The sequence below is a fragment of the Marmota flaviventris genome, chromosome 14 (genome assembly GCF_047511675.1).
Source record: "Marmota flaviventris isolate mMarFla1 chromosome 14, mMarFla1.hap1, whole genome shotgun sequence".
In the NCBI taxonomy this organism is placed as follows: Eukaryota; Metazoa; Chordata; class Mammalia; order Rodentia; family Sciuridae; genus Marmota; species Marmota flaviventris.
In genome coordinates, this window is record NC_092511.1 from 35,267,899 (window position 1) to 35,290,086 (window position 22,188).

Consider the following 22,188-nt stretch of genomic DNA (forward strand, 5'->3'; position numbering starts at 1 on the left):
ATAAGCCCACACTGTATACCCTTCGCTCTCAATACAACACTGAAAAACCCTGAAAATAATTTAGTTTCACCATTCCAGTCATTATTTTCCAGAGTAACTAGGAAACAGGAGAATGATAGAGGTAAAATCAAATAGCTATAATATAGCTTAATAATTCTGAACATTAAGACAGCAGAGCATTTTTAGAACAGAGTATTTCAACTAAAGTACAGGAAAACTATACCTCAAAGACCATTAAGAATGTAGTATTTAAAAATAGCCCTTAAAATCAGTACTAAAATGTTGATGGGCAGTGTGTTGAACTGACTAGTATGAGTCACAGGGTACACAGCATTTGGTCACAGATACCCCACCCCCTTGTGGAACTGTGAGGCACAGATGCTTCATCTTTTCCCCACCAATTCTAAATACTCAGACAAAGAGAAAATGATCAATGGGAACAGCCACTAACCTTTTAGTGGAATCCTTACAAATTCGTAAAGAACACTGTCAGAGAATAATATGTACAGAGTAAATACTGTGATTAAAATTATTTTAGAAGTTTTCCTAGATCTACAATTTTGTTTAAACTGAAAAGCTTTGTTACATTCCGAGGCTGTGGTAAAACCATAACAGATTTTTTTTTTTCTTTCTGAGTCTATGACTCAGGCCTCCATTTTGTAAGCAGAGTGTACTTACCTCCAAAGTCACAGCTCTCAGGATCTCTGGACTAGAATTACACAATGCTCCCACAAGCACCCCTCCAGCACTGAAAGCAGTCAGGGTTGTTAGACTTGGCTGAGAAAAGCCTTGGCCATGAAGCGTCTTAATGCAAGCCTCTAAGTCAGCAAGGCCATTGAGTTTTTTAGTTAGTCGGCCGTCAGCATGCCACTGGAGGCCCAACTCACCACCACCCCTGAAATTAAAGGGCGAAAAAAAATTTTAGTAGAAAAAAATGATACAGATGTAGGTAGAGGTCAGCAAATTATAATTGGAAGCCCGTTTTTATTTATTTTTTTTTAATGGATCTCCAGCTAAGAACTGTTTCTACATTTTTAAAGGCTAGGGAGAAAATAAGTAGGAGGATGTAACAGAGATAGTGTGCAGCCTGTGAGGCCTAAAATGTTTACTATGCAGTTTTTTTTGGTGTGTGTGGTTTTGGGGATCAAGTGGAGGAACCCGGTTATCCTCTAACACTGAGCTATGTTCCCATGTCACTATCTAGTTCTTCAGAGAAAAAACTTAATAACCTCTAACATAGACAACAAAAGACTGATCCAATAAATAAGTTTTGAGTGCCTGTCTACTACTTATCAGAGGTTGTCTAAGTGCCTGCCAACCTTATAAACAAGAAAACATCCCCACGGAGATCAAATTTTGTGAAGAAAAAGTTACTATAAGCATTGTGGTCACTGCTGTAACAGTGTACTTAGGTATCACAGAGCAGAGGAAAGAACATTCCACCCTTCACATTAGGAGTAATGTGAAAGAAGAATATGAGTTTTTAGAAAGGCCTCAAGACAGAAAAGATACAACATGTAGAAGGGCAAGGAGGTGGCAGAGCATGTAATTTGAAAGGACATGATAGATGCCGCTAGAGATAAGCCAAATCATTGACAGCATTAAACTGAGGAATCTGGATGTGTTCTGGAGGTGAAGTGGGAAGGACTTTCAGCAGAAAAATAATTATATTTGTGTTATATGGTGGTATATGCCTGTAATCCTACTGATTCAGGAGGCTAAAGCAGGAGCATCACAAGCTCAAAGTCAGTCGCAGCATCTAGTGAGGCCTTAATCAATTTGATGAGACCTTCTCTAAATAGATAAATAGGGATGGGGATATGGCTCAGTGGTTAAGTGTCCCTGGGTTTAATCCTTGGTACCAAATTATATATATATATATATATACACACACACACACACACATACATACATACATGTAATATATTTTTGTCTTGAATACAACTAAAATAAAATGGAAGTTAGATTGGAAAAGTCTGGTATACAAGGCTGTTTAAAAAAAAACCTAAACTCCAGGAAATCAGATGGAAATAATAATGTAACCATGTACAGAGACTGATACATATATTCAAGAATCTCCAAAGCCTATCCTTTTGCTCTTTGGTTCATATAATCTGTTACTGAATCAAATTCTACGGAGCACAGGATTTAGGAGTATATATAACTAACACTACAAAAGAGAAAGTTTTTGCTCCCCAATATATTGTTATTTTAGATATGTTACCACGTTTTGGAACTCTCATGCTAGGTGTGCTGACTTACCTAACATGGCAATATGCTAATATCCATCCATCATCTACCAAGACCCTCCTCTCAGGTCTGAAATTCATTTTCAAATCCATTCCATAAGCTCCATATACATGTACCAGGAGAGGTTTCTTCTGTAAATCCTCAGAGTCTGTTTTGTGGAAAATAGTCATTGGCACTAATTTTCCATCCTGGAAATAAAGAATAACTATATATGTAAAGAAGTGACTTTTAAAGCAGTGTTATCCCTACTTTAAAATAAGCTGAAATGTACTTTCACTCCCTTATGTGCTATTTATTGGTGTTGAATATAAAATTTATTTAAAATAAGAAGAGTTATGATCTCTAAAAATATATCACAGTTCTTGGTTTCAGTAGCCTGACCTACTGTATTAACTTTAGAAAAGAACAGCAAGACTGGTTTGAAAACCTTTTATTAAACACAGCTTTCTACAACAGTGAATCGACTTTTTAAAAGCGTTCTTTATTACTTAATATTACTGTAATTTCTTTCTTTCAGAGCAAGCCAAAATACCTATTAAGTTTGGAAATCCTAGTACAAAATTCTTCCTATGCCTAAGGAATTTCTCATCTTTGCATATTTACAAATAAGGTGACCAAAAGTCTTTATCATTTTCCCATCCTCTATGAGCAAAATTCTAAACCATTAGAACTGACACTACTACAGCCACTCACATCTTCTTCAAATCCCTATTTATCTTTATTAAAAAAAAATTTAAGGGCTTAAAGTAAATTTCATAAAATTTAACAGTTAAGTAGCTTTTAGATCATCTAATATTCCCCTATGTAGCTTAAACTCATCAACCCCAGATGACCATAACCCTTTGGGCAGAAATAATGCAAATAATGGAACTACTTTTGATCTTCCTCATAAAAAAGGATGGAGAAGGGCTGGGGCTGTAGCTCAGTGGTAGAGTGCTTGCCTAGCACCTGTGAGGCACTGGGTTCGATCCTCAGCAACACATAAAATAAAGGTGTAAAATAAAGGAATAGATATAATAACTGCCCTATTGAAGTGTGCAGTACTTTATTTGATAAGCTAATATAATCACAGAAGAAAAATGCAAAAAAAATATTAATAGAAAAGCATGAATTTCCATATGGAAAATAATACAACCAAGTCACTTACCCTATTTTTTTCATCTTCATTTTGAAAACTTCAATGTAGGGCAATAAGTAGAGTGTCATCAGATTGGCAGGAAATCTCATTCTTTTCACACTACTATTCGCTTGTGACAGCCCAAGTGAATTTTCACTCTTCAGTAAGATTCATTCTTATAAATCTTTTTATTTTGGGGGGCGGGGATTGAACTCAGGGCACTTAATCACTGAGCCACATTCTCAGCCCTTTTTTGTATTTCATTTTAGAGGCAAGGTCTAACTGAGATGCTTAGCGCCTTGTTGCCAAGGCTGGATTTGAACTCTCAATCCTCCTGCCTCAGCCTCTGGAGCTGCTGAGATTACAGGTGTGTCACCATGCTTGGCTGTATTATAAATGTTGATATAGACTAATTTATATATATAAAAAAAAATCTTGGTCTTTCCATCCCTCTGCCTTTTCCACAACTTCAATTATATAATCAGAAAAAATTGCTGATTGAGAACTTGTGAAAAGGAAGAGATAAAAATAGTAGGTAGTCCCTGTCATGGGCTGGATCCCAGAATTGATCGGCAGCACATGAAATGCCCGTGGAAAGGAATGGCACCTTCCATTTAGCACTGCTTCTCCCCTAATGCCTGAAGAAACCCTTGACTCTACAAGAACTTAGGTTAACTGTTCTTTCCATTTGGGGTAATTAACAACATTTTGGCAGACTGCTATAATCTCATATTTGTAAAACTAAACAAAACCTAAAAGTATTTATCTTGATGACACACAAACCAACCAAAAAACAACTGAAGGCATTTAACTAAATGGTTAACAACAATTTTTTCTAAGAAATGCAGCAAATAGGACTGAAAAGTAGTAATGTAAACACTGTACATTCTGGATTTTGCATTTATTCTAACAATATTTTGCTTTTGCAATTTGAAAATAAGATTAATATTTGCTTAAAATATTAAAAGAAAACAATGGATTAAAGAAATAAATTCATAAGGAAAAAAGGTCTGTTACAATTTCTTTGTTAGAATACATGAAATTACTTGAAATATGATATGCTAAGGTCTGAAAATTCCTTAAATTCAAAGTTAGTTTATTATTTGCATCAATTTGTAAATTCTGTATTTTGCCTATACCTTGAATATGGATTTGTTATTTCCTTTTTTCCCTCTTGTAGTATTATGGATAGAACCCAGGGCATTCCATTAGTGAGCTACTTCTCCAGCCTTTATAATGTGAAGCATTATATTGCTAAGGTTGGCCTCAAATTTGCAGTCCTCTAGCTTTAGCCCGAGTAGCTGGGATTATAGGAGTGTGTTGCCCTGCTTCTTATTTCCTTTTAAATTTCTTCTCTCTCTCTAATGCTGTCCTTAGTAATCTTTTCTCCTCTATTTTGGCTTTTCTATCCTCCTTTATACTTCTTTTTGTGTGTGGTACTGGGGATTAAACCCAGGAAGTGCTATGCCATAGATCTATATCTCCAATTCTTTTTATGTTTTATTTTGAGACAGAGTCTTGCTGACTTGCTCAGGTTGGCCTTGAACTTGTGATTCTCCTGCCTCGGCCTCCCTAGTAGCTGCGATTACAGGTATGTATCACAATATCCAGTCTACACTTCTTTCGTTTTTTTTTTTACACTTCTTAAATTGTATCATTTCTCCACACACTCTGCGCTTTACAGAAAATGAGATCTTTTGCCCCTTTCTAGCTTACTTAGTCATCCTAGAAGTCTTATCTGGGACAATATTCCTCAGAGAAGGCTTTCCTGATCTCTGCAAACTAGCTAATCGCCCTTAGCTGTAAGATTTCACTGCATTCAGTACATCTTCCTTTGCAGCAATCAGTGTTATTAGTAATTATTTATTCAACCTCTGGCATCTTCCTTGTTAGATTTAAGTTCCATGAAATGCCCATGGAAAGGAATGGCACCTTCCATTTAGCACTGTTTCTCCCCTAGCAGCAACTATATTTGTCTAGTTCACCCCAGTCAGCTGCTACCATACCTTCATAATTAATGCCATAACTGCAAACCAACCTTATTTACTTAAAGTTTTCTTTAACTCAACTTTTTAAATTCAAACAAAAACAACACTTGAGATAAAGGGTTTAACATGCTACCAATAAATTTTTTAATTCATGTTAAAATGAAGACATGAGCATTAAAGTTAAAAAACAATCTATGTATTCCCTAAAATCATTTGAGCCTTACTGTGGTTGAAAAGATCAATTGGTGTTGATGTAATTCCAGAAACTGCACAGTATGCTTTTAATAAAGAGGAGCTGAAAGTTGATTCTAAAAGACCTACCTTGCTTTTGGCTTCTAGACGTAAAACACGACTAGTTTTTGTAATTGGGTCCTCATGCCCAGTTTCCTCAAATAGTTTGCCTTCTGCAAACTTATATGTGTAATATTTTGGGGGTCTTATTGGAGAGCAGAGTTGAAAGGGGCAGTTCTTTGGGTCAGAATTTGTATCCATGATGAATCCACAGGCCCAAGGAGGGAGCTAAAGGAATAAAACAGTTATTTTCACTCTATTTCTATACTAAGTATCACTAATTAAGTTTCTGAGTCAGCCTCAAACAAGATGATGTGGACATCTAATTTACTTTCTGTCACCACAAATTTCATTTAAGAATTACATCACCACAACAAAATATGTTTCAAGTAAAAATCAAAACTCTATATTAATGACCAATAAAATAAGGAAAAAATTATAGGAAAGGTTTATATATGATTCTAGATTTACGAGAAATCTCCTTTAACACAGAAGTTTATTTGAGGATGTAAAATTGGGCAGTAAAATAGCAGAATGATTAAGAATTAAGAGCAAATGAAACAGTAATTCCAGAACCCAGCAATAGCCATTCTCACAAACACAAAATCCCTCACAGGTGTGTTTTGCATAATTTTCCACCAGTCCTTAGCCTGCTGCCTGGACAGCCCAGCGATGACAGTTATTATTCCAGGGCTACAAACGGGCTCAGCAGCACTAAAGCATTTACAATTTGTTTCTAACTTTAGCTTCCAGGCTAACCATTGTGCAGAACAAAACCCTTCCACGCACATCTACTCTGAGAGACTCACAGCTATTATGCTTAAGATTCTTAACTTTAAGAAAAAAGGAAAGGAATCAAAATTTATTCTCTTGGATCAGCAGGGTCCAGCTTCAAGCCTTCCACTAACATTCCACTTACACCTTTTAAAGAACTCTGGTAAGCAGGTTGACGGAGTGTTAGAAAAGGTACTAAGAGTCAGAACGTTAAAAGAAAATTGCCTTTCTTTTCCTGAGTAATTGTAGAAAGAGCAAATTCCTTAGAAAATCAGAGGTCTTGGCACAGCAACATCATTGGCAGGCATTACTGAAAAAGGGTAGATGGGGGATGTGTGAATAAAAAGCACACTATTTAACCTGCAGAATCTATACATGAAGAATTTATGTTCACCAAGCAAATTTCTTTTAATTAATCCAAAGAATCTATTTGTGAAACACTACTAAGTACATGCATTTGCAATGTCTAAAAGTTCCTGACTTATCCTCTAAGATTGAGGATTACAGAAAAAAGCAATACTGCAAATGTCATGACCAGGCATCAGAGTGACGGTACAGGGTTCCTTAGTCCACAGAAAAACAAGGTTTTCTGTTTCTGGTGGGACTTTAGGACCATTTCCATATGATGCGTGTATTAAGCTGTCTTAGTTTTAAACTAACTGGCACCAAGATTATAATTCTAATCATGACCAAAACTGCTCCAATGGACTTTATAAAGTTTGACCAGATAATACAAAAGTAAGTTTTAACTATCACTAGCCTACTGAGATAAGCCTGCAGTGAATCTGTTTATATTAATAGACAGCACCCAAATATATATTGGCCAGGTGATAGGCAGACATTCCATATATATTTGACAGAAACAAGTTTGTTTCTAGCACTCTGACAGCATTTAATTCAAAGAATTCTTCAGACATAACATGCTGAAAGAAAATAGTAGGTAGTCCCTGTCATGGGCTGGATCCCAGAATTGATCAGCAGCACATGAAATGCCCGTGGAAAGGAATGGCACCTTCCATTTAGCACTGCTCTTTTTCCAAACAAAACCGATGTTAGTACAATATAAAAAAAATTCCCAATTTATTTAAATTATATATAACCAACTGCCTAATATAACTTCTTTTTGTGGAAAAAAAATGCAACCAGAAAACACTGGTAATATAACAAACAAGTCAGAAAGCAATATAAGATGGGTTTACATTTCCATTCAGTGGCAGAAACACAGGGCACATAACCACTGCCTTACTAAGGATGTGGGACTTGGGAGCAGAAGTCAGTGGCTGGACACTGAGTTATTGCTATACTTACAGTTGTGAAGATATCATATAGAAATATGGAGAAAGAGAAATATAATGACACTTAACTACTTCTGAAGACCATACTGATAGGCAGTATTTTAAGTAAAACTGCATTAAAAGCACGGTCCTCCAAATAATTCTAAAATAAACCTGATAAATATCCAGTATACAGAATTACTTTTAAGAAAAAGGACACAGAAGATGGAAGGAGAACTTCATTGTTATACAGAATACATGTATGATGTTGTAATGAGAAAAAAAAAGTGTGTCACATTAGATTGGATAGAGAGAAAGGATGGGAGAGGAGGGGAGGAGTAGGGAGGATAGGAAGGGCAGCAGAATAGAATAGACAATTTGATTGATGTATGTACATTCCATGTATGTATTATATGTCAAAATGCATTCTACTGTCATGTATGACTAAAAAAATATATAAAAATTAAAAAAAAACATAAAAAGGAAAAAAAAAAAGAAAAAGGACATGATATTATTTAAAATCTGATAATCTGTTAAGCTAAACATATATGTATTTTGGTTAACACTACTGTCTTTTGAAAATAAGACATACCTTCAGAGATCGCACTGAATCATCAGCCAGACCAATCACATTAACATAAAGCAGATTGCTGTGTTTCAAGAATAGAACACAGTGATCCTTAAACATGTCCAAGTCTACAACTTTTGTATTTCTCTTCATTGTGAAAAACAAATCCCAATTCATAATAGCAGGGGTATCAGCTGCTGTTCTCATTAGCTGTGTGGAACAAGAAAAAAACCTAGGTAATAAAACATGAAGGATACAGCATCCAAAGATGAAAGCTAGACCATACCAGTTGTCACTATTTTATGAAAAGCGGAAGAAATTAGCTCTGCATCAGGAACGAAGTGTGAACTTCACCCTGGGAATAAGACCAGGCCAGCCTGCTGGGTGGTGAGACCTAGTGCATATGGCAGTGCTTAGCTGACAGCCAAGAGGCAGACATTTAGGTAAGGGCACCGACAAACCAGTGGATTATGGATGCATCGGTGAGTCTAGTGGAGCACAATCCCAACGGCCAACTCGAAAATCTTGAGTTTATAAATTTGCTCTTTTAAGCCACTTAGGTTTAGCTTTGATAACATAATCAGTGTAGAATGTTTCACTTACTAACCTTTTGGGATCAATTAAAATATATAGAGGCACTGATGCTAAGGGAATAGAAATGGGATTGGTTATGTATAGGGAGGCAGCATCAATTTCTAAACTTTTGTAACAAGTCAACAAAACAATCATATAACTCTTACAGCAAGAACTGTTGAGGAAGGTGCCACACTTAACAGTCCGAGAGGAGACAAGTCAGAATCTAGAATTACCTTGAATTCTGTAGGCTCTCCAACATTAGTGAGAATGTACAATTCATCATCTCTGTGTTCAACATAGTAAAGGACCCCATGTATTCGCTTCTGGATAAGTACTGGTGGGTCCCAAGGGCTCAGGCCATCTATCAACCACACTTCAGAAGTGGTCTTGTTCATAATATTTATGGTAAGGAAACGACTATCTTTTGTAAGATAAAGGAAAACAAAATAGCTAGAGAGAGAGAGAGAGAGAAAGAGAGAGGAGAGAGCTCAGTAAATTTCAAATGGGTGCTATCTTACTATTTCATATACATGTTAATTATTTATTTATGATTTATATATTTTTTTAGATGAACATAAGCCCTTTATTATATTTTTTCCTGTGGTGCTGAGGATTGAACCCAGTGGCTCACACATGCTAGGAAAGCATTCTACCACTGAGCTACAACCCCAGTCCTATACATGTTATTTGTAATGCAGATAGAAAGATTTTATAATTCCTTAGTGAATACTTATTGCAAATTTAAAAATTGGTTATTATTTTTCACATTCTCCTCCCAAAGCCATTTAAAATTATTTTTTTTATCATAAATGTTTTTCAAACAGAGAAGTTGCTAAAAGAACTGTAGAGAAAATACCCATTGCTAACATTTTCCTTTATCACCTTTCTATGTATTCATTAATCCATCTTTATTTGGATGCATGGTAAGGCAAACTATATACTTCATCTTTCAATGACATTAATAGATTCTAGGGCTTTCTGCTGAGAAAAGGAAATAAACTTTCTAGAGGAGATATGAAATAGGGAAGAAAAGAGACAGAATGTATCCTTATTTTGTATTTTCTCTGTATCTTAGATTTCTTTTTTTTTACTGTTCTTCTAATTTTTATAACATAATAAAACATTAAGAAGAAAAATCCTCACAAACTCACTAAGATAATACATTTAAAAACTTAATGGAACTTATGTTTTCCATTTTTCCTTTTAAGGTTTATTTATATTTTATGGATGTCTTTAAACAGATAAAATTATACTACAGATGTAAGTTTTGATTCTGCATTTATTTCATATAATGTTGCTACTTCCCCCTACATTTAAATATTTATGATTACTATTATTAATGTCTAATATTCTATCAGGTTGAATCTTAAAATTTAGATTTTAAAGTTTCATTGTAAGAAAGAATATTCATGAATATCCTTTCCTCTTCTCTGGCATTTACAATTATTTTCTTAGTATCCCTTTTTAGGAACTGAAATACTAATTTAATGATGAGTATTTTTATGATTTATAAATATACCCAAAATTAAGGGCATTATACTATTTCATACTGGTACACTAGATGGCTTTAAATGTTATGTTTACATTTTTCTTATTATAAAAACAGTCTAGGTCTAGGGTTGTGGCTCAGTGGTAGAGAGCTCGCCTAACACATGTGAGGCCCTGGGTTTGATCCTCAGAACCACATATACAATTAAAAAAAGGTATTGTGTCCACCTACAATTATAAAAAATATATATATACATACACATACATATTAAAAAAAGCAGTCTATACTGAAATATTGAAAAAGGTAAAGGACAATGATAATTCTGAAGCCCACTCCAGAAATAAGCCCTATTTATATTTTGGTAAAATTTCTTCTGTATTTCATGTTTTGGTCAACCGTATTTCTTTTGTGCAATGTCTGTGTCCACATTAAATTTGGGATGTAGTTTAAATTCCTGGTAGGTAGGGCTGGGGATATAACTCAGTTGGTAGAGTGCTTGCCTCACATGCACGAGGCCCTGGTTCAATCCCTAGCACCACACACACACACACACACACACACACACACACACACAATTGGTAAGTAAACACATACCAATATGTATATAAATTTATCCTCATAAATTAAGAATAGTAACATATTTTTGATAAAAATACTTTCCTCCATTTTGTTGTCTAGATTTTTTAAATTACGGCATTTAATATTTTAGGTAGGCAAGGATACTGGCACTACGCATTCTAATTTATTCAGTGATTTTATGCTTTGGAAATATTTCAATCAAGGTTGAGTAAAATACTTATATTTTCATCTCTTTCTTTTGGGGGAGTTTCTTTTTTTCAGTAGACTTTTTAAATCTCTTAACATTATATACCAACATGATGAAAATTATTTTTTCCCAAATAGTCAATATTTCCCACAGCATCACAAAATAGTAACTATTTTCATTAGTCTGTGATGTCTCTTTTCTTATCTAAGTTTTCATACATACAAAGGTCCATTTTAGAGTTATACTCTAGACTGTTATTTGTCTGACAATTTATATTACCTTAGTTGTTGTAGTTTCATATGTTTTAGTGTAGGACTGTAGGGCAAGTCCCCTACCATACTTTGCTTTCTATTGCCAACACTTTGTTATTTTTATCTATTTTATTTGATTGTTTTGTGATGATAAGTCAAAGCACAAATTACTTGGTAGACATATAGTTATAGGAAAGTGAGAATACAAGTGGCTCTGTAGTAAAATGTTTCTTAGAAAAAGGAGCAAAGAACCTGAAGGACTAGAGCCTACTCCTTTTTCCCCATTTACTTCTATTGGTACGTTTATTTTCCCAAATTGTTTAAAAAATAATAATGGTTATGATGAAAGATAAGAACAATAGAAAAAAGATCCTTTGTTAGTACTTTGATATATTTTCTTTTAATTTTTTTAAAAAAGATGGATTTTTTTTTTTTCCTTTTAAAATTTAAAAATTTTCAATATACAGCTGGGTACGGTGGCGCATGCCTGTAATCTCAGTGGTTTGGGAGGCTGGGACTTCAAAGCCAGCCTCAGCAAAAGCAAGGCATTAGCATGAGTTGCTTAGTGAGACCCTGTCGCTAAATAAAACACAAAATAGGGCTGGGGATGTGGCTCAGTGGTTGAGTGCCCCAGAGTTCAATCCCCAATACCAACAAAAAAAAACCAAAATTATATAATAATTTCCAAAATTTCAAGTTTCAATAATTAAATTTCTTTTTTCTTATTATTAATTGTAGAGGCAGACATTATGCTTGCATGTGTAGCAAACTCCAGTTTCCCATTCTGCAATATTATTTGGATATATAAGTGGTGAGTTTGAAATGATTTGCATGGATTTTTTTTTTTATACTAAGACTTTTTTTTATACCTTTGTTTATATATATACAAACAAATATATATGATTTTTACGTGGTGCCAGGGATTGAACCCAGTGCCTCATGTATACTAGGCAAGCACTTTACCACTGTGCCATAACTGTGGCCCTTGCATGGATTTTTAAAATTGCATAAATATTTAAAGAGATGTATACTCAAAAGGACGAAAAAGACCTGGAATCAAGAACTAAATCTTGGAAGACATTTGGAATTAATATATAAATGTCATTATCAAATCTTGAAGCATCCAAGTAAACCATCACAATATGTAGAAATTGAGCAGGAGATGGTTTGCCCAAGCTCAATCATATGATCAGCATGTAGAGAAGTAAGGAAGTAAGTCTAGAACCCTCCTTGCTAGACAGTAGAAAGGATCATTCCAAGTCAATTACCTTTCTTACCTAAAGATTTAGCTTCTTTGTACCACAAAGGAAGAGCAGGAATGAACAGTTAGCAGGTGCCTGTTTTGCTGCTTACCGCTGCACAATTCTAGGTTACCTTTAACTATCTGGATTTCAACTTACTAATTTCTAAGAACGTTACAGATGTATTTTTAAAATTCCTCATGAACTATCTAAGATGTCAAGTTTTGGTATGGCATGCAGGTTACTCTGAGCCTGCTTCACTGAGATTTTTGGCATTTGGATACCCAGAGGCTTCAGAGACCTGGCCACTTCCTGTGCTTTTCTAATTTAGCCCTGTTCCTGGTTCCTTGACCCATGAATAGCATTCACACTAGAAAAAACAAGTTTTGAGGCCTGGGGAAAAATGGCTATTTTTCAGTGACTTAAAAAATCAGGTCCTCAGGGCTGGGATTGTGGTTCAGCGGTAGAGCACTGTCCCGCACATGTGAGTGAGGCTCTGGGTTCAATCCTCAGCACCACATAAAAAATAAATAAACAAAATAAAGGTATTGAGTCCAACTACTTCTAAAAAATAAATATAAAAAATATAAAATAAATATAAAAAAATTAGGTCCTTTAATTCTGTCTAGATCCTTCCCTTTAGAATCTAAATGGTTCTCTCCTTAGAATATGTAAATTACATGGCTCTGGACATATTTGAAAATAGAAAAGTTAACATTCAAAACGCACTAATCTTGAGGAATATATTAACAGGCATTCTGCCTGAAAATGATTTTTAGAGACACTCTACCACCAAAATAAAATAAAAAAAATTTTTTTGAATACATCTACTGAAGTACTAGAAACAAATATGATAAAGAACCCATCTGGCAGAGGTTTTTTCCTAGTCATATGTGCAATAACAGCTTTTTAAAAAACAGGCAGCCAGGGGCTGGGGTTATGGCTCAGCAGTAGAGCACTTGCCTTGCACATGCAAGGCCCTGGGTTCAATCCTCAGCACCATACAAAAATAAATAAAAAAAATAAAATAAAATGTATATATAAAAACAAATAAACAAACAAACAAACAAAACAGGCACCCAAATCTGGGCTAGTAGGGGCAGATAAAATGAAATGATAAAGTCAGTTTGGCACACTATCTGTAGATTAGTTCTATGGCTCTACTAAAGATTTAGTATATGTAATTTTGGGGAATCAATTTTACCATCATAGATTTGTTGAAGTTAAATTACATTTTTTTTCCCTCTAAAAAATTTATTCAGAAATTGTCCAATCTACACTGTTAAATGATGTATGAGGTCTACCATGTATTTGTGTTTGAAGATAACCAGTCTCTGATTTTGAACATAAACAATTAATAAAAGAATGATCACCATAGCCTTATTATGCAAAAATTAACATTTCAAGTCAACCAACACCAGTACTTCTGTAACTGGAAAACCATTCTGGAGAAAAGGACTTAACTGCATTTTAGTACCTTGGGTCTTTTTCTGTGTAAAAACGTTCATTACGTTTGTTATCACCAAAAGTGGCTCGATATACATCATGACAGCGAAGATTCCTCTGGAAGGTGTAGAATAAAACATCTTCATCTTCTTCGTCCTTCACCCATTCTGAAAGAAAGTAATTAAAAGAATAAGATGTAGTTACCTACATACAGGAAAAAAGAAAATACAAAAAGCATGGTCCATTCTAGTTTTGAGTGCCAAAGAGAAAAGATGTGCAAGTATATATCCCTAGAAATCAAAATAGAACATAGGCTTGACTGTACCAGCCTGTGTTATATATGAGCCTGAGTGTTTTCCAGAAAATAAAACACTACTCTATTGATTTTAAGTTTTCAAGTAGTTTAGTCTCATGCTACTTAAGTTTCTAAATAAGATCTAATGTTCAACATTTAGGAAAGAGACCGATAAAATCACATTTGCTTTCAGAGATGAATTATGTTTAAATTTATAATTTTAAGTCTGAAGAAATATTGGATCACTTTATGACATGCCTCAATCTCTTCTGTGTTGTTTCAAGCCTTAGAACATCTCCAACTATTAAATACATTTGAATGATGGTTCTTCAGAACCTGTCAATGGAAGTCTGCACACAATTACATCATGATTGCCACCTGGCTGATAGTGATTATAAGACATCATATAGTATGCATCCTGATTTCAGAGGTTAAAATACACAAAATATATGTTTTAGAATCCATGTCATAGGGTATAATATCAATTCACTGCAAAGTCATTTAGTAAAACAACGGGGAAAATGAAGGCAATGAAAAGGGAGGACAAAGTATCAATATATCTACCACTAAACTAAAAGATGATTTTATTATTAAAAATGTCACAGCTTCCACTTATAAATCAGTTAGTTCAACATGTTCCAAAGCTCCTTAGTGGTGACTTTGGCCATCTGCTGCAATACTATTGCTTTATGAGACAACATAAAATTAAAAAAAAAAAAAAAAAAAGAAATCCACACATAAAGTTGAATAAAATGTTAAAATGCAAAGATTTATTCTACATAATAAACTGGCAAAGAATTATTAATATATCAAAATATACTATACAACTAGGACTTTGACTGTAACTCTTAAAAATATGAGCATAGGGGTTGTGGCTGTGGCTCAGCAGTAGAGCGCTCACCTAGCTCATGGATTTCCTATGGACACAGGGACACACACACACACACACACACACACACACACACGGTTAAAAAGCATGGTCAGTTCTCTCACTTTTGCCTTTTCAACCCAGACCATTTGGTTGGTGGCTTACCAAAACTGGACACATTTGGGAAAGAAGCTTCCATTACTGGCTGATCACTAAGCTTCACAACTACACAGGTGGATGCTTCAGAATCCTCTGTCCTTATCTTGGCAGCTACATATTTCTCATCCGGAGCAACTCTGATACAATCAATGAAGGGCTGGTCTAATTTAAGTTCCTCCAAATTGAATAAAACTTCATAATTATCATTGTCTGCTGTATAAAGAAAAGTATGAAAGAGATAACTACAAGATGTACTTTAATAGAATTTTAAACTGTATTTTAACTTTTTAAATTAACATTTCCTTTTTGAAAATTAAAAAAAAAATTTTTTAGTTGTTGATGAACCTTTGTTTTATTTATTTATATGCAGTCCTGAGACTCAAACCAGTGCCTCACACATGCTAGGCAAGTGCTCTACCACTGAGATACAATGCCAGCCCTATTTTTTTTAACCATTTCCCTTGTTTAAGAGGCCATATTCTAGTTTCCTTCAACAATGATGACAGTCTGACTGATACATAAACTAGCATTGGTTATTTTATAATACCTTGTGCTACTGACAATTATTCTATGTATCAACCTAGTAATTAGAGACCATATAGAATTTGGAGAGTTAGACAATGCAAATCTAGTATAGAATCTGTCCATAGTACATAGTCAAAAAATGCTGGAACCCATCCCCATTCATTCTGCCAAAGCTTTTGAGTATAGCTGTTAACAATATCCTAAGAAAACCCAAAATTAAAAACTAGTTATTTAAAAAAAATTCAGAAGTAATCTTTAAAAATTATTTTTTATACCTTTGAGAAATTAAACTTACTATAAAAATATAAAATCTGAAAAATCAGAACACATTAATGGGAAAAAAATGTGCTGTACCTTCTTCATCTTTGGAACGAACCAAGCAGCAACCTTCCTGGTAATAAACAAAACCACCATGTTTCACCTGACAATGAAAAGAAACAAATGTTTTACTTAATAACAATTTAATTAACCTTTTAATGTTCTTTTTATCCAAGATGAAGTTAAAAAAAGCAGATCTGTTGAAGTACATAAGTGAACAGATATGAAATTGAAAATGGATCACTTTTTACAATATACTTGGTAAGATATGATTTTCATATATGTTCAGAATCACTGAAGGGGTTTCTAATACTTAAATATAAGAGGAAATGCAAGGCATATAACAAAATCTGTTGGTTCTCATGTTTGTATAAATATTTTAGCTTTTGAAACATCTGGTATCTTCATGGTAGGATCCAATTAATGAAAATCAAATGGCTTCTTCAAAATAATCCAAAATGATGCAGATGAGAAAACTATCTTGGATTAGCTTGAAAACCCAGCTGGTAACTTTCTGAGGTTCTTCCCTTTAAAATATGCAGTTCTTCCCTTTAAAATATCACCGATTGTGCAGTGTTGACTTGATTTTATAGAATATCTTGTCCTCTGTGGGGGTGATAGAGTCTAAGACTGAAAAAATAAATACTACTAACATGAACACTATTCCTACATAGTAAGTACAATTTATTGATATGATTTCAGATGGCTTCACATTGTCTGCTAGTTAATGGCATAATCTGAATCAGAAATTTCTACAGCTATTCTACAACATATGTCATTTTCATTTATAATCTGTGACTGTTTTCAGTCAAACTGAAAAAATTTCAATCTCTTGTTCAGTCTATTTCATTTGCATATTTGTGATTGCTAACCATAAAGTGGTTAGCTTTCATAGAACTATATTAAAGTGAATATCCTTTTGTTAAAAAAAAAAAAACAGAGCAAGCAAATACTTTCCGAATAATAAATAGGAATTAGTATCATTTGAACTTTCTTTTGAATCTTTTAAAAGTTTTAAATCAGAATTGGTTGCTCCCCCAAAAGCAGAATACATTACATTTCAAAATTTATCTTAGTTTTGATATTTAAATTCATTTTAAGGATCACACTCTACTTACTTACTTTTTGTTCTTTAAATTTTCAGCATATTTTGAAGTCCAAAAGTGGTATAATTTTGACATAAGGTTATGTCTATATCACAAAATATCTCATTTGCAACTTAACTGGTTATATCAGAGTTTTCTTAAAAAGTATGAAATATCCTACCTCTGCATTGATGATTTCATATTCTTCTTGTGGTTGTGTTTCTAATTTTGTTCTCACTTTTTCAAATGCATCCATATTTTCTGAAAGGGATTTTTCGTGTTCTTGTTTAATAGGCAGACGATCCTAGAAAAAGTTTTATTGGTATGATCAAAATATGTCAAATTAGAGGGAAGAAACCCTTTCTTTTAAAAGAGAATCCTTGTTTCTTTTTTCATGCAAGTATCACAATGTTAGGTCCATACTTATGAAATAATGTGTTTTACTGGTCTATACATAAGAAATAACATGTTTCACAGATCTTAAACATTCTTCCTTAAGCTCATCAATAAAAAGATCTTTTTCATTTAAAAATGTCAACAAAATAAGACAGACAATAGTTATACTGTTATTTTAAATGGATAACTACTTCAGATACAGAACTAAGAAGTTCTGGAGAATGTTCTGAAGTATTAGGAGAAAGTCATATACAATTAAAGAGGAAAGAAAATTTTTATGAACTTTTATATGTGTAATAGCAATGAGAAGAAAAAAAGTTTGCTGAATTTTTTAAGTACCGAAATAACTCTTAAATAGAGGGAAATATATCAAAGAAAAAGGAAGACAAAAACACTAACCTGGGCTGGAAATATAGCTCAGTGGTAGAGCATTTGTTTAGTATGCATGAAGCCCCAAGTTAGTTCCCTGGCACTGAAAAAATTATGGTAAAATTAATGGAAAGCTGGGGATCATGGTGCACACCTCTAATCTCAGTGACTTTGACTAAGGAGACAGAGGCAGGAGGATATCAAGTTCAAGGTCATCCTGGGCAACTTAGCTAGGTGCTTTCTCAAAATAAAAAATAGGGCTAGGGATATAGCTCAGTGGTAGAGCACCCTGGGTTCAATTCCCAATACTGCAAAAAACAGAAACAAAAACAGTAAAAGACAAATTAATGAATATGCTAGAAATAGAAGAAAGCTAAAAAAGCATTCAGTGTGTCTTGCTGGGAGTACCTAATTAAACCAAGAGCTTTAGTTGATCTCAGTGAGCAAATAAATAACGTAAGTCATTAAAATTTGGATAAGGCAAAACCTAAATTATCAAATTAAAAAAATATTTTATTATTCAACATGTCTCCAGTTTGTTTTGTTTAAGCCAAATAATTCTAGCCAAGATTTCTGACTTCAGCTCTCTGCCAAAGATGACAAGTGTATAGTGATTTGTGCCAGAGGAGGCACCAGTCTTTGGTAAGGCCCTCCAACAGCTGGTACATATTTACTGCACAAGTACATCCGTGATACTTTATGAACACTGTCAAGAAGTAAGCTATAAATATAGTTTGTATTACAATAATTTGTAATCTAAAATTAAACATAAGAATAAAACAGAAAAGTCACCAAAGCAGATTAAATGGAAAATAATCATTTTCATTAAGTATTTCCTTTTATATTTTTTGGAATGCCTTAATGATATGGATTAGATTCAAAATTTCAATAATGGCTGTTATAGTAGTCAATCTATAATCTTTAACCTCTACTTCCAATCATACCATTAATTTTTTGAGTAATTATCTTAAGTACAAATGCCAGATGGCTTATTTTTCATTTATTTATTTTTTTTTAGGATTTCTATAGTATCTATGGCTAATCTTTGAAGTAGTGAGGCAAAATATATCAATAATACCCTAATATCACCCAAAGAAACATTAAATCATTAATCAGAAGATTATGAAAAACCTGTCCTGAAACTAGCATAGCAATAGATTGAGTTGCCTTTTCAATTTCAGACACAGGCTTTTCTATTCTGTAATTCCTATGAGTTATTATGAAAGAGGAAGGATAGCTACAAAATGACCTCCCCTATTATCCTGCATCTTCTACCAAATTCTGGGTCATGGAGCTGGGTTTCATTACTTTACAGACCCATTCTTACCAAGAACCATGGCCAAAACAGAGCTAAAAGCAACAGAGTTGGGCTCAATATCTGTCCTCTTAAATTTACATTCCTGTTTAAGAGCAATTGTTAAAGAAAGAAAAGCACTTGTTCCCTATATTCAATGCCTCCAATTCCTCTCCATTTGCCCTTCTTACTCTGACTGCTCTTGTCAAGGTCACTGAATGGCCACATTGAAGACTGTAAAAGTCAATCTTCAGTACTCACATCATATTCATATTACTTGGCCTGTCAGCATGAAGACACCATTGACCACTTCCTCTTTCTAAAACACTCCTTTACTTGGCTTCCAAGACACCTTCCCTTTTACTTCACTGGTCCTTCTCAGTCTCCTTAGCTGGTTCCAACTCAACTCCTTGCCTTAAAATTGGCATGCTTAAGGCTCAGTTCCTGGATGACTTCTCTTTACACTAATTCCTTTGATGATCTCATCCGGTCATGACTTTAAATGCTATTTATAGCCTGAGGACTCCCAAATTTATAGCTGTAGTCTAAGCTTATCCCTGGAACAAGCTGAACTTGTATATCCAACTGACTATTCAACATTTTTACTTGGATATCTAACAGGTATGTAAAAAAATATTGAAAATTGAACTTAGAAATCCTTATATATCCCCTCCCCACCAAAAGAACCCCTGTTGTCTAGGCAGTCAAATGTCAAATATCTGGCTGGAGTTGTGGCTCAGTGGTAGAGCACTTGCCTTGCACATGTGAGACGCTGGGTTTGATCCTCAGCACCACATACAAATAAATAAAATAAAGGTATTGTGTTCAACTCAAAATCCGTCCTTCTAGCTGCTCATGCTTTAAAGTCTTAGTTTGCCTTTGCCTTCTCTCTTCCCATAACTAAGTGATCTGCTAAATCCTGTCAATTCTACATTCAAGGTCTAAATCTGACTATTTCTTCTTCTAAATCTGACTATTTCTTCTAACTTGTACTGGCACTATCCTGGTACTATCATCATCTCTTCTTTGGATTACGCAAAGTTAACTCTCTGTTTTTGCCCATGCCTCCCAGGCTATTTTCAAAAAGGAGCTCAAATGAGTATAAAATGAGGTTTTCTACTTAAAACCTTTCCAATGCTTCCCACCCTACTAAGAAGATACACAAGAATCCTTACAATGGTCTACTTTGCTGACCTTGGCTACTGTAAGTTGAGTATCCCTTATCCAAAATGCTTGTGATCCAAAGTGTTTTGGATTTCATAGTTTTTCAGATTTTGAAATATTTTCAGATTTTACCAGCTAAACATCCCTAATCTTAAACTCTTAAATGCTCCAAAAGATTTTTAAGTATTAAAATTTCCAGGATAGGGATGCTCAACCCGTATTACATATCAGTTGTATCCACTTGACTCCAAATGGGCCACAAAGGCTCCTTGATGTTTCCTGCACACACCAGGCTTGTTTCACCTCAGTTTCTAAGGATTTGCTGTGCCCTTTGGCCAAACACCTCTTTTAGCTATTGCTCAAAAGCCACTTTCTCAACTAGGCCTTCCCTGTTCTAATAAAAAAATCAACCCTCCCTATCCCCCCACTGTCTTATTTTTCACTGTACCTATTACCTCTGATAAACTTTGTATTTCACTCATATATTTCTTTACTATCTCCTTGTACCATCATCCCCTTGTAGGCTCCATGAAGGCAGAGTTTTTGTTTATTTTGTTCACTGCTATATCCTCAAGGTCCAGAATGGTGCACATTAGGTGTTCAATAAATATGCGCTGAGTTGAATGGAACACAGTGCAAAACATAAAATTTAAACCTTATTTAACAAAAAAATATAAAGTGAAAATACAGAATAGATATAGAAAAGATATCTACAGCTCACAGAAAAGACAAAGAACATATAAAGAACAGTTATGAATCAGTAAGAAAAAGACAAACAACAGAAAAAATGGTCAAAGGCACGAATAAGTAATTCAAGAACATAAAACCAGCTGGGTGGTGGCACATGCCTGTAATCCCAGCAGCCCAGGAGTCTGAGACAGAAGAATCATCAGTTCAAAGCCAGTCTCAGCAATGGTGAGGCACTAGGGCAACTCAGTGAGACCCTGTCCCTAAATAAAATAAAAAACAGGGTTGGCTCAGTGGTCAAGTGCCCTAAGTTCAATCCCGGGTACCAAAACAAAGCAAAAATCATAAAACCAATAATAACGTTAATAAATGTTAAGAAGAAAAATGCTAACCTCATTATTAATCAGGGCAATGAAAATTAAACCACATTGATATATTAGTTATCTGTAAGAAGGGCAAAAAAGAAAGATCTCATAATATCAAAAATTTATCCAGTACACAGAGTTAGAACTCTCACATATTTTACTTTGAATGTATGTTGGTACTATCAATTTGGAAATTAACTTGACCAAAAATGTTAGAATGTGTACATAATCAGGAATTCCAATTCTAAGTATATTTTCTAGAGAAAGAAACACACATGCACAAGGTGATACACATAAGACTGTGATTTGCAGGATTTTTTGCTAAGTTTGGAAACTGGAAACAACCTACACCCACCCCCTGCCAAAGAATTATGGTATACAAACAACACAATCAAATACTATATAAAATTTGTAATGAATAATCTCAAAATCATAATGTTGAGCAAAGGAGCAAATTATATAATCCTACATATATTACTCAAATAAAATTTAAAAACATGTAAAACAATTTAAGTATTATCTGTGGATGCAAACACATGTGTAATTTATATGAAAACATGCATGGAAAGATTAAGAATAATGTTCACCATTGGGGAGGTAAAAGAACATGATCATGAAAGTAGACAGTAGTC

At 34.2% G+C, this 22,188-nt stretch overlaps 1 protein-coding gene across 6 annotated transcripts in view; it reads right to left on the bottom strand.

The window, feature by feature from the left end:
- Positions 1–22,188, bottom strand: part of Prepl (prolyl endopeptidase like) — a 37,120-nt gene that overhangs the window by 5,912 nt on the left and 9,020 nt on the right. For 5 of the 6 annotated variants that reach the window (XM_071601536.1, XM_071601537.1, XM_027934487.2 and 2 more), the window contains 9 exons: positions 17,463–17,585; positions 16,233–16,299; positions 15,360–15,566; positions 14,063–14,198; positions 9,072–9,288; positions 8,287–8,472; positions 5,677–5,874; positions 2,263–2,438; positions 679–895 (listed from right to left, as the gene is read on the bottom strand). In XM_071601536.1, coding sequence (XP_071457637.1) covers positions 679–895; positions 2,263–2,438; positions 5,677–5,874; positions 8,287–8,472; positions 9,072–9,288; positions 14,063–14,198; positions 15,360–15,566; positions 16,233–16,299; positions 17,463–17,537 — 1,479 coding nt within the window. In that variant the 5' untranslated portion in view covers positions 17,538–17,585. The remainder of the gene's footprint in view (positions 1–678; positions 896–2,262; positions 2,439–5,676; positions 5,875–8,286; positions 8,473–9,071; positions 9,289–14,062; positions 14,199–15,359; positions 15,567–16,232; positions 16,300–17,462; positions 17,586–22,188) is intronic. The other variant, XM_071601535.1, reaches the window with a different exon arrangement.